Raw genomic sequence first — 13,305 nt, 5'->3', positions numbered from 1 at the left:
GGGTCCTCTCCGTGTGTTTTAATCCTTACTAGCGCAGCCTTTTTTTCTTTTGTTCTTTACACAATTGTGCCAGATGCTGCTAATTTGAGATCGAGTTACTAAATCAGTTAGTTAGAACATCAAAGGCTTGGGTGGACAGATACTGCAGCACAGATATGAAACATCACATTTTTGTCTGATGTCTATAGAGCTTGTTGGCGACTTTGTGAAACTGCTGACACAAAAGGCAGCCATCGAAGGCCTTTTGTAAGTTATCGTAATAAATACATTCATTGCTTTTATTTTGATTTGTTTATTACTGTACGTTTATGTGTGCTGTCCCAGCAAAGTGAAAAGAAAATTGAAGGAAATAATAAAAATAAAGCAGCTGCTTTGTGCAGGGCTTGACTTAACTGAGGACAGCGTGTTGTGAGATTATAGGGTTGAGGGTCAACCAGTTTTTATCCTGATTCTGAACTCACCAAAAGGAGATTCAGTGTGCCTTTTGCCAAGGTCTGCGGTATCACTAAAGTGCAAAGATCTGGAGCTAAACCGCTGTACGCATCAGGAAGAGTTTGAACCAAATAAGCAAGACTGATGCAAGGCCGTCAGGATTTTTGAAGTAAGGAACCAACAAAATTTCGGTAGGTGAGAAGGCTTATAACTTATGATTTCATGCACTATTTATGTACTCTGGATTAAAGCACTCTAATACCTGGCAAAAGGAGAGGAATTGCCAAGCTTGCCCTCCTGGAATTAGCAACTGCTGACGGCTAGCGGGAAAGCGGAGTGGAATTGCCAGAGCTGCCATTTACAGCAAGTGCTGCCTGGGAGCACCTTCTGTACGCGGCCTCGGTTTCGGGTAGCCACGCTCCGACGCCAGTGGCACCGAAAGCTGCCGAGGACGCTGGGCTGCTTGTGTGTGGCTGTGTCCGGGGCGGGGAGGGGGCGCGGGGGTGTGTGGTTAGACCTTAACGTAACCGGCAATTAAGATGATCTGCATGTGGTAATAAAACAAAGGATATATCAGAAAAATGCTACATGTACAAAAATATGACTTTCAACTTTGAAAATAAATAAGTTCAGTTTATTAAGAGCTGGTGTCAATGCTGAACAAAATACACATCCTCCAGTAAAGAAACATTTTGTTGAACTGTTCTTTTTTTTTTTTCTTCTTTTTTTTGATTTACTAAAATACGAGTTGGACCTTTTTTTTTTTAATTTTTGTAAATATATCATTTGTCTCCCTTAATTACATGTCCTTATAACCGTGACCATCATTCTCCTTTAAGCCAAAGACTGAGGTGTTCGGTGGTTTGGTTTTTTTTATTATTCTTAGGAGTCTGGCCACATATGCAGTTTTTTTAAGGGAAAATACTTGACAATGAAAAAAAAAAGAAAAATATAATTTTTTTCTAATAAATAAAAATAATTTAAAATGCTAGAGGCTATACATGACTAGTTTTGAGTATGTTCATTTATAAATGAAATAATAGTTTCCAAAATATGTGGAAGCAATATTAAAGGCAGACAAACAAAGATCTGTCTACTTTATTTTCCCATTAAGCTTGCCCTTCTTAACTTCTCCGTCAGTGGTTCAGCATGTAAGAGGAATAAATGTCACATCACCATTCATGAAGTTTGTCAGGCTTTAAAAAAATAGTTCTGGCCTCGAAGGAGTCAACATTCATCTTCAACTTCTCTGATTGGTGGTATCAAGCTGCTTGTCGATTTATATTGATTGATCTGATTGGCCATGTGAGTGCTCATGGGCTTGATTTGAATGTTTCTGGGATAGGCATTATCCGGCTCATCTGTAAACCATTTCTTTTCTGCTAAGGAGCAAAATGGGTAGAGACAGAATAAGGAGGGAAAATGAGAGTTTTAATTAGTGAAGCACAGATACACGTAAACACCAAAAAGAAAAAAAGAAAAAAAGAGGGGGGAGCAGTCAGTAAAGTTTATAGGGAAAAGGCAATCAATAGAAGGTGACTTTGACTAATCATTAGCAGTATAGTGCATTAGATTAATACCTCTGAAAATACTTTTCACGAAGGAGGATGACATGTTTGCACTTTTGATAGTAGAAGCTAAAGAAAACTGTCAATATGCGAGTTTGCTTGTTGAATGTGAGAGCGCTTTTTTTTGTTTCATGCTCAGGCGAACACCCTCTGATTCATTTACTGAAAAAATGATACAAATAAAAGGCTAACCTGAGAAGCCAGGGAGAGCAGACGGGATAAGGGTAATGTAGAAAAAGGGGATGTGAGCCCATATACAGAGGAACACTTAAAGAGTCAGAGGCTTCTCTGGACCATTTCAGCCTCGGGGTGGTCGCTGCCGCTGGCTCGGAAAGCATGCAGGAGAACGTAAAGAACTTTCCACGGTTGGTGCTAGAATAAATCGGGCTTGCATCCATGCTGCCGGGTGGCTGTGTTCCTGCACAGGAGGCCATTCTATTGCTACTAGCAACCTGGCTGCTCGGGCGCTACCCAACTCTCCGGCTTGGGAAGGAGTATGGAACACACCTGGTGCTGCAGATGAGTGTAGTAGGGGCTCAGACCAATCCTGAATGGATTGGTAGCGATACATGGGAGCAAGGCAAAGGAAGCAAGGACTTAAAGGAAGATAGAGCAGAAGCTGTTCTTTTAAATCTTTGGGCAGTGGTTGTTTCCGCGACCACGGGAAGAATTTGATGGTGCTGCCTGAGGGTGGGCTGGGAGCAGGGCGGGCGGGAGCGAGGGTGCCGAGAGGCTGCAGCCGTTCCCCAGCTGCTTATGACTGTGACCACTGTACGCGTTGCTCATACACAAACGTGGGCAAAAACTTCTTAAAATTCACAAAAGAAACAAAAAAGAGAAATAATTTTCTTAAGCCTTTGGAGAGCAATTACTGCTGCTATTTCTTAATGCAACTTTAAGACCAGGAGTTTCTAAGTCTTTGAATAGACCTGTCTTGTAGAGTGGCTTATGGCCATTAGGCGCTTGTCCTTTGACAAGCATTTGTGAACAGGTCTCCATTCTCACCCTCCTTCCCTGAATTCCAGAGGTGGACGTGCAGGGCAGTGGGCACTAGTGGTTCTGGGGATGGGGTTCTGCAACTGGGGCACATCGGAGCTGCTCTCTTACGTGTATGTACTCCCTCTTATTCTGTATCGAACCCAAAATGCTTCAGAAGCTTTCGTGTCTCACTTGCATAAGACAAAGTGCCACTTTTGCTTACCACTGAAATGCTCCTGCATCTGGACTGGAATCAGGGCAGGAGTGGAAGGGGTGTTCATTTTAAATAAATAAATAATAGCTAAAAAAAAGCAAAGCAATATCCACCTCGGAAACCCAAACAGAGAAAAGAAACTGGAAGACCAGGAAGAATAAAGGACAAATATCTGGGCAAAAATGCATACAAATGAACAACGAGCTTCCAAGCTAAGGCCTCTAAAGAAGTGGGCTGATTTCCAGAATTACTGGACTTCTCAGTCATTTTTGTGAATATGAAATTTAAACACTTATATTTGGCATGGATTTTAAGCATCTACATTCAACATCCTCACCCCGCAACAACAACCCCCAAACTCATGAGGGTTTAATCCATCTTTTTTTTTTCAGATATATTTGTTACCTGTGCTTATGCTTTTTAAAAAATTTAAATTGAAAAAAAGGAATTGTATTAATCATTACTGGCATATTACTGAAGGTAAACAGAACTACTATATTGTTCTTCTTGTCATTTTCTAAAATGTATTTTACTTCTTTTTAAAATATTTTACTCATTTGCGATCAGGGTAAATAGTTCCCTGCCGCCTTAAAGTTGCCTGAGTCTGAACAATGTTCAGCCTCCCATCTCTCTCTCTCTCTTACCTATTATAATTAAGTTCCCTTTGATTCGAACAGATTGGACGATAGGAATTCATAATGTTACATCCTGCACACTGAAGCTAACTGATTAAGTGCTTTAAATTATTCTTCCTGACAGAATGATAAAGTTACAATCTGTTCAGAGATGATCTACAGCTTGCCAGACTCCTACCGCTTCTTTCTACATTCATTTATCTTTTTGTCAAGCAGTTAAAAAAAAAGCAAGCCTCAATTCCATAGATCTTTTAAAGTCATCAGAACATCTGAATTATTAATGAGACTTTAAGGGAATGGTTCCTGATGGAGGCTGGTTTAAGAAAGGTTGTAGGAAAAAAAAAATCTGGGAATGTGTACACATCAAAATAATTTCAGCTCCATTTAAAAAACCATTTAGTTCAAGTGTGACACATGAACCATTATGCATTTGTGGAAACCAATTTTATGTGATCTACGATTAAACTAACCTTTCAGAGAGGTGTAAAGTGTGATGGTTATCATGTTTTAAAAGCCTTGCAAGATCACATAAACAATTTCAAACTAACAGTTTTCTAATGGTTTGTGTTTAAAATGATTTTGAGGCAAGTTAAGCACAGTGAACTTTTATCTCCACCTTCGTTTTTTTAACATATGGTGCACAAACTTTCCTTACAAACTTGGTGCAAGTTAATTCAATTTTGTAGCAAGAAAGGGGAGAACTGTGTGCGTGCTACGGATCAGGGATGAGCTGCGCTGTGTGCCTCAGCAGCCGGTGTAAAGCACGGCCATCCCCCCTGCTTTCCCCGCAATTTTCAAAACAAGGCAATTGGTTATATGCTAAACTTTACCATAAAACTCATACCCAGGGAGCTGGTCTTTAAAAAGACACCATCAAGTCTCTTTTTGCCTTTACGTGGCAAGTAACAAATATAGAAAATAACAAACGCAGAAACTGGTAGCTTCTCATTTCTTTTGCTGTTTAAACTTCTTACTGCCAGTGCTGAAACTTTGATCCAGTCATTCTCATCTCCAGCATCAAACGCCTGGACCCAGCTTTGTACCTTTCCTGTTCCTTTTCTGCTATTAAGATTGTCTTTGACCACAAAATGACGTATCTCCTGTGAAAGTCTATCGACCTCTATACTTACCTTTGAAATGTGAGATTGACACTCCTCATCTTTACTCTTGGCCACTAAGATATTCTGCTCCCGGTCACTAAATGTCCTTCTTGAACCCCTTCTGCACTTTTCAGTCTTTTTTTGTTATGCTCACAGTCTGAGTTCTTTGATATGTCTGCCAAAGTCTTCGCACAGATTTTTATGTATCATCTTAAACAAACTACTTACTCTTTCCTTTAAATCAGTCCAGAAAACCCCTTTTTAAGTCTTCATACATTGTTATATTCACCAACTTTTTTTTGGTTCTCTGTGATGTTCAGCCTGTTTCTCTCCCTTTTGGCATATGCATATTGATCCTTACCATATGTGTCGCTATGTTATAGCATAGTTTTCTATTTTAGTTTTTTAAGAGCTATGCAAGAGAGTGCCTGACCCTCCTACGCTACTTGACGGGTTTGTTTTTGACAGCATTACCTGAGAGATGTTGGAACAGCTAAGTATCTTCATGTATCAGAAAGCAGAAAACATTTATTTTCCTCTCAAACACCTGTGTTTGCAATGGGCTAGCAGCATCCCAGTGCGTCTGCGAGGTTCTAAAGGCTTCATGCTCTTATTACAAATAAATAAAAATTAACATCTTTCTTGTGTAAGAAAGACTGTTCACTGCAGCATAAAAAGATACAAATAATTAAAGTAAAATGATAAAAATACAGATTTCTTCAACTTGTGTAAGACTCTAGCAATTCTCTCCAACAGATTTATTGTTCTGGTACTTTAAAATTTCTGTTATTAATTTTGGACTGAGTAGCCATGTTAGAATAGATGTCACTGCAAAACACCCTCTCTTCTGAGCAGAGGCGAAACAAGCTAAACATGACTCAAATTTACTAAATCTGTATTTACTACATCTGTGTGCTCACCATAAACCCAGGTTACCTTACAATTGTTTTAAACATTCTTTTTTCTTTCATGACACTTGCAGTTTCAAGTGGGTCTGTATGTACGTGTTTGTGTGCCTCCCCTGCTCCATGCAGGCAGCTTGTTTAGAGCTAAGCTGAAAATTCTTCCATGCAATTTCTTCCTGTATGAGAAAAAAGTAACAAAATTTTCCCCATCCACCTGCTCAGCAATTCTTTGTTTGGCAGATGAATATTTTACATGTAGCAGGCAGTAAGTAATTTGCAGGGAGAGACAGAAGAAACTATTTCTACTTTCTGTGAAGGTCTTTGTTTTGCTCCAAAGCAACTGAAGTTTTGGGACAAAAATGGTACTCTGGATTTGCTCTTGCTGTTTTTTTTATTTAACTAGCAAAATTCTTACTTTTGACAATGGGGATGTCACTGGAAAATGCCTGACTCTGCCAGTTTAGGCCAATGGGAAGCCATGCCAAGAACCTGCAGGTTTGCTGGATGTGATTTTGTGTCGATACTCAGATCAAGGAAGTTACTAAGAACCACCTAGTTTCCCTTGTCGAAACCTTGCCGGGACTGATATAAGTGGCAGGACCTCGATTTAAAGCTGTAAAATGTCATCGCTTGCCAGTGGTGTTGCTTTTCCACTTTCACAAACTAACCAGGGTAGTTATTGATGTTTGACTTTTTTACTTGGGATAGGTTTCTGAACAAATGGGAGACTTCCTGTTACTGTTCAATATAAAAAGTTTTACAGCATAACATAGCTGATTTAAACATGCCTCTACTTGTAATGACCAACCGCCCCATTTCATTAGTATACCCATACCAGAAAATCTTCATCACTCTTATAAACTATTTGATCAATTTGACTATAGTTAGCACTAAAAATTGCACATGGTATAACTAAAAGTAAAACCTTTCAGACTTCTGACTTCGGTACAGAAGACAGAGGAGAATTAGACTCCAGTATAATTTGAAGAATCCAGATTTGCATCCATATTAGATATTCCTCTTCTGTTGCTCACAAAGTACACAAGTTGCTTCTCTAATGTACGCTGTTTCTATTTTTTCAATTTGAGCTGCACAGCTATACAAATACTATTTTTTGGATAAAATCATTACGTAGTATGTGACAAGTGGCTTCACATTAACACCCTTCCTTCCCCTGCTAAATGGAAAACAGATAAAACATTAATGGAAAAGCATTTTGGTGTCAAAGCCATTAACGTTCTTCCAAAATGCGTAACTGCTCTCGACTATCTTCAGTCAATATTGCCAACATAAAGAGATGCTCATGAACATACATGGGGGACAGGGGAGTAGGAAGGGGGAGGGAGAAAAGGAATTGGAGTGAGTAATGGGAAATTAAAAAAATGTCTGCACCAGGGTAGGCATCTTCACTGAGCAGTAACCTGGGTGTTTACAAAAGGACACGTGCAATTAGAAAGGCAAGCAGATGAGAGGATAAAAAATAAAACAGGGTAGAGCAACAGCAGCAGCAGCAGCAGCCAGTTTTACTTCTGGTTTGGAGGGAAAAAAAAGGCAAAAGAAAACCAACAAAACAATCAACCAAACAAACAAACCAATAACTGAATAAAGTTTGTAACTATTTTTTTTAATTTCACAAGTTTTCACAAGGACAAAGTTATAGAAGGAAACCCACAGCAGTTGCTAGGTCATGCAGAACCATTAATTGTCATACCTTGGCCCATTCTATTCATCCTTGTTGCACTTTAGAAAAAGAAGTAAGCTATGTAAGTTTTACAATGCTTTTAAACTGTCATACTTCCTGTTGAGCACTTTAACTGGCACATCCTTGTGGTAATAAATATTCTTAGGGCAAAACATGATAACTTTCTTTGCAAAAAAACCCCACATGAATTTGTCTTTATGATAAAAAGCAACTGTAATTGACTCATTTGTAGGGGAGCATCCATAATTTGCAACATATTTCACTGATAGGACTTACAGCTGCATTTGAATGCACACATGCATATATACTGTATTCCAATCTTTACGCTTAACGCTGCACAGTGGTACTCTCTGTAGCCCACTTACATGGTTCCAGGTTTTGTCAGTAAAAGTGCTTGGCTTCATTGTCAATTCACACAGCAAGCAAATCTTCAAAATTATCATGCTTGGGGAAGGGGAAGGTAGAAAACAACACTAACCATAAAAGCACCTTGTCTGGGTTGGCAGTTACAATGCCAATCACTCCCACATCCAAATACTTCTTTTCTGTCTGCGTGCTTTCTTGCTAGGTAGCCAGGGAAGGTGGTATATGTTTCTGTCCTCCTTATCCTGGGAAACTCCATACCACCTAGAACTATACTCTGGGTTCTATATTTCAAAAGGTTGGCATTTGAAGTTAAATTTAAAAAAAAACAAGCTTGAAGTATCACTTCTATGGCTGTCTAGGAGAGGTTCCTTTCCGCTATGTTTCATTCCCTGCCACAATTTTTGTTTGGCTAGGTGTGTCATTGGTGAGAATCTGCAAGAACCAAACTCTGGCAAGTACCTAGAACATGATGCCTCAGCACAGTGAACGTTTCCACCCCAGCCTTCTTGTTCTGCTCATTAGCTGTCTGGGGCACAGCACCGCTTCCTCCCAAATGGGAGAGACCTTAAAGGCACCCAGTTGTCTTCCCCTGTATTCCTGCATACTCAGTACTGCCATGTACCTGTTGAAAAGAACCAGCTAGAACATGGAGCAGGATTTCTGGAGGTTCCTCGCATATTAGGACTCTTGTTGGAAGATTTATACCACCACTCTAACTTGGAAAAGTTAAACGACCATCTGGGGAAAGGAACAAAGTCCCTTGAGATCTGATACTTAAGCATAGAAAAATGCTTGCTCTTTTCTGAACATTATTTATTCTGTACATAAGGTGACTAATTCACCTTTTAAAGACGTAAAAGTCCCAGGAAGGCAGTTTTTAATGACTTACATCCAATATTTATGATACATATGGCTTTTTATCCCAAATGTCAAAAGTGAAAGAAAATATAGCTATTCATGTGGCAGTGTAAATAGAATAATAATTTAATATGCAATTAGACTCTTTCTAAACTTAAATTAATACACTGGAGTTTTACAACTCCATGCCCAGACAATTTCAGTGTTAAAGGGAAAAGACACTATCTCCAAAAAGCTAGTACTTTAGAGAAAGCCCTTAAACAAGCAGAAAAGTCCCTGATGTTGCTTTGGTATAAAGCAGGTGCGTAGCAATAATCTATACAAAGAGTGTAAGCCCTATACAATATAAGCTTTGAGAGTGAAAAATCAGTAGGGATTTTTTTTTAATGAGTTAGTTAGTTTTTTATAAGCTTCAAATAAATGTAGCAACTCCTGTAAATATGAATATAAAAAACCTACCGCAACATATATCAACACTTATGCACTAAATTACTTTCTTTGTGTAACTCTGACATCAAGAGCAAGTGTTCATGTTAAATATACTCTATTTTCTGATATGTAGAGTAACTGCAGTGAGTTATTTATGTTTTCAGTGTGTCTATGGGTTTAGAATTTTTTTTCTCCCCTAGCATCATAAATAACTTTTGGTCCGTCTGCTTTGTTGCTGTTGTGCTTAAGGGTTTTATGGTGGTGAAATAAAAATGACAATCACATGCACACTGTCATACATATGCAAAATATGTGTACAAAAAGGGAGAACTCCATGGGAAAACAGGGAACATTACTGCTGGAAACATTAACTGGGGAGAATGGGTGGCAAATGCAAGTTTCACACACAGTGGGAGCAGGTACACATATCAAAGTCTATCTTCCTGCACATACTTCTGTTTTTCCCGGGAATCCCTGGTCTTGGTGCGGTTCGGTCGGTTTGCTGTTGATGGGATGGAGTGAACTGATGAGCTCTTCTTGCTGGAAGAATAGGAGGAATGGGAGGAATGAGAAAGACTGGCCCGGGACTGGCCAGCGTTGTGGTCAAATTGCATCAAACAGAAGATCAAGTCTGTCGGCACAAGCTCAAATTCATATGGTGGGTTTGTGATAACGTAACTGGAAAGAAAGGAAGAAAGAAAGAAAGAGAAAGCAGGTTTAGATTTGTACTTCTAGAGCTGTTATCTCATGAACATTTACCCAGATTTTTGCACTTCTGTTTCCTTCCGAGTGTACCTAATTTTAGCTCACATAATACCCATTATGATTTAGGACCTTCTTATGTCAGACACTTTTTTTTTTATGTTTTCTGTTGCACAGACATACTGTCTGAGTAGGATGTTCTTGAAGTGAATCCCATCATGATTTTTCAGAGAAGACACTATACAAATCGCCCTCCTTTCTCTAGCTGCACCATAATGCAATGACTCTAGCAAACAGATTTACATATTGACAAAAACCAGCAACAATATTCATGAATGGCTGAAAAGCAGGGAGAGGAGCATTTCAGGTGCAGTTATATTTAAATACATATTTACTATATATCTATTAGATATTTAAATACTGTCAATGGAGCAAGGGATATAATTATTTGTTTGGATTGTGACTGTACATAAAACAAGTTAAGGAAAATATATCAGCCAATTTGCAGTGAGGTTAATTTTGTTCATTCATTCCACATGAGGCCATATTCATGGCCTCCAAGAGTATTTATAAAGAGAAATCTGCACAGCCAAGAATCCAGCATTGCTAAGTATACATCCCAGGCCTGAAATAAAAACTCCAGCAATTTCAAGAATACCCACCTCAGACTAACCCCCTTTCAGGGTAGGAAGAGATTCTAGACCTTGCATCTAAATTTTTTTTTCACACACGTGAAAAACATATTTGCTAAGGCAATAGGCATTTTCTGTCCACATGAGAAATGAGTAAAAATTGATCAAGAAGCTCACAACTTCTTTTCAAATTAATTCAGTGCTCATCAAAAATCTGGCTTGGCTGCCTCAGGGACAGAAGTCACTCATTAATCCAAAAAATAGTCACAAGTATAGCAACTGCAGTGTAAATCTAAGCTGAAAATCATTTTTTCTACCCAATTTGTCCAAATCCTTACAGAAGAAACAGCTTTGGTGGGCTGCAGCATTGTTTATTGCCACCTTCATCCAATAATGATGCTTTTTGTAGAGACTGAAACCGTAACAGATGGTAGATTTGTGATAGTTCTGGCATGGGTCTGTGTGTACATTTCTAGTAGGCACTTAATTAAGGCACATTTCAAGTAAGCTGTTAAATGGCCTTCAGTCTGCAAAGATGGAAATGTGTCTGCTCTACTTAAAGCACTGAGGTCAGCCTTGGTGCTACTGAAGTAAAAATGCAGCCTACCAAGAGAAGGGTTTCCATTTACTGGAAGAAATTAGATACAGATAGTACCAATGGGAAGCCCACAGGAGTATTTTTTGAGCATTCAGAAAAAAGAAAGTCTAGCTACTATAATCTGAATTACTATCCAGTAACCTACAGCTGATTGATGAAAGCAAACTGAATTCCTTGTATGGAAGCTGTGGATCATCATAAATCAAACAAGATAAAGATACGTTCTGAAAATTTACTTTAAAAACTTTTGATTAAAATTAGCTGAAAACTTATGCTATGATATCCAGCCTATGATTTAAACTCAGATAAAGAGTTATCATGAAGTCTTCAAAGAGTTAGCTTTTGTTATGTAAAAAGTTAGCAAAGTTATGTAAAAAATTGAGAAAACTCTTTTTTAGATTTATTACAGGTATTGGGATCTTACTCACCGAGAAGACTGAAGAACAGTGAAGCAGAGATGTTCTAAAAGACTGGACTTACCGTTTAGTGCATTGGCTGGGAGTACTTAGATGTGCATCCCTTAATCGATAAATTCCAAAGCAAAGCATATTGTATGTTTTCAGTGCTTTACAAAATAGATCTCCGTAACAACCTCCATCCTAGGAGAAAGAAAGGAGAGGAAAAAGAAAAAAAAAAAAAAAAGAGGAAACAGCACATTTTTTTCCTTTCTTTTCTCTGTTAACAGAATGTCAGGGAACGGGATTTTCAGTATGAGCCTGTACAAAAAGGACAATGTATAGACAGTCTGTTGTTTGTCACAAATGAGAATCTTTTACTCAAGGGAATGAATAATCTGAATGTTTTATTTCAAATAAGTAATTATGTAAACTGATAATTATTTTGGAGAGCCTTAGTCCATGAAATGATGGTAAATTGGGAAGAGTGAGTGATTTGCTTTAAGCTGGAAATATAAATTTTGGTACCAAACAATGCATATTCTACAAATTACATTAGCTGTGATATTAAAATGGTTAGTATTTTTGACCCTTTTCTGGCAGTAGACATACTCTCATCTAGACAAATAAATTCACTGCAGAGCACAACAGAAATGAGAGTTCTGAGGGGCTGAAAGGATAATAAAATTTCTCCCGCTTTAAAATAATCACGAAATGTATGCCATTTTTCATAAATAATATAAAATGTTTTGATCAGCAAAAAAAAGTTTAGGTTTGATAATTTTTATATCTAAAGTATTGATTCTTAAGTAATGATGAGTGTTAATGCATTCTGCCTTCACTGATGTAGTGCAACTGGGGCTCTGGCAAAATAGCATTTGAAAGATTGGTATTGCTTGTTTTATTTGTGAAAATATTACGCCACATGCCCAAGTGTTTTGATGTGCTGTTAGCCTCAGCTATGAATGGGCTTCTACATGAACTGAAAGGCTTCTATAGTCATACAGGATCTTAAAAAGAATAAGTTTACTTATATGTGTGCACTCTCATCACCCTTAATCCTTAAACTGTGATTCCCCGTCATTTCTGTGAAGAAGGTCACTCCATTCTTTTTGAAGAGAGCTAGTGAGCACAAGTTTAATCAAAGCGAAGTGGGTGCTTTGGGATTCACCTCAAGATTACAATATTTGGTCCAGAGAATATTTCTAGATTCTTCTTTATCCAAAAGCACCATTTTTTCAAGATGGTTTGTTTATTTGATTTTGCTTTGGGGTTTTTTTTTACTTCATTCTTAGGCTAGTGTAATCAAAATGTCAGAAAATTAGTATTTTACAAGAATTTTAGTTCATCCAGAAACAGCAGAAAACAAACTTATAGCTTTATTTTGAAGCTAATAAGCATATTTTAAGCAACAACTGGAAGGTTGTGGAAAGACTAAATAAGCTTATCAAAACCAAGCAAAGGCATAGATATTGCTCATGTTTACAATGGATTATTGTTGGAATGGTTATATCATCCAAGTCAGCTCATTCACCTCTTTAGCTGACAACTAAGGAACACCACAGGATTTTCCAAACGATATATCATAGAATCACAGAATCATTAAGGCTGGAAAAGACCTCTAAGATCATCAAGTCCAACCATCAACCCAACACTACCATGCCCACTAAACCGTGTCCTGAAGTGCCACGTCCACACGTTTTTTGAACACTTCCAGGGATGGTGACTCAGCCACTTCCCTGGGCAGCCTGTTCCAATGCCTGACCGCTCGTTCAGTACAGACATTTTTCC

The 13,305-nt window shown here is 38.3% G+C and overlaps 1 protein-coding gene across 1 annotated transcript in view; it reads right to left on the bottom strand.

The window, feature by feature from the left end:
• Nucleotides 1–1,154: 1,154 nt before the first annotated feature.
• Nucleotides 1,155–13,305, bottom strand: part of LOC104626766 (calcium-activated potassium channel subunit alpha-1-like) — a 98,651-nt gene continuing 86,500 nt past the window's right edge. The window contains exons 9-12 of the mRNA XM_010294786.1: nt 11,600–11,718; nt 9,641–9,865; nt 7,544–7,572; nt 1,155–1,811 (exon numbers count right to left, since the gene is read on the bottom strand). Coding sequence (XP_010293088.1) covers nt 1,660–1,811; nt 7,544–7,572; nt 9,641–9,865; nt 11,600–11,718 — 525 coding nt within the window. The 3' untranslated portion in view covers nt 1,155–1,659. The remainder of the gene's footprint in view (nt 1,812–7,543; nt 7,573–9,640; nt 9,866–11,599; nt 11,719–13,305) is intronic.

This window comes from Phaethon lepturus, unplaced genomic scaffold (genome assembly GCF_000687285.1).
Source record: "Phaethon lepturus isolate BGI_N335 unplaced genomic scaffold, ASM68728v1 scaffold8579, whole genome shotgun sequence".
NCBI classification, from domain to species: domain Eukaryota; kingdom Metazoa; phylum Chordata; class Aves; order Phaethontiformes; family Phaethontidae; genus Phaethon; species Phaethon lepturus.
The sequence above is the reverse complement of the archived record's forward strand: the minus strand, read 5'-3'. Positions and strand labels throughout refer to the sequence as shown.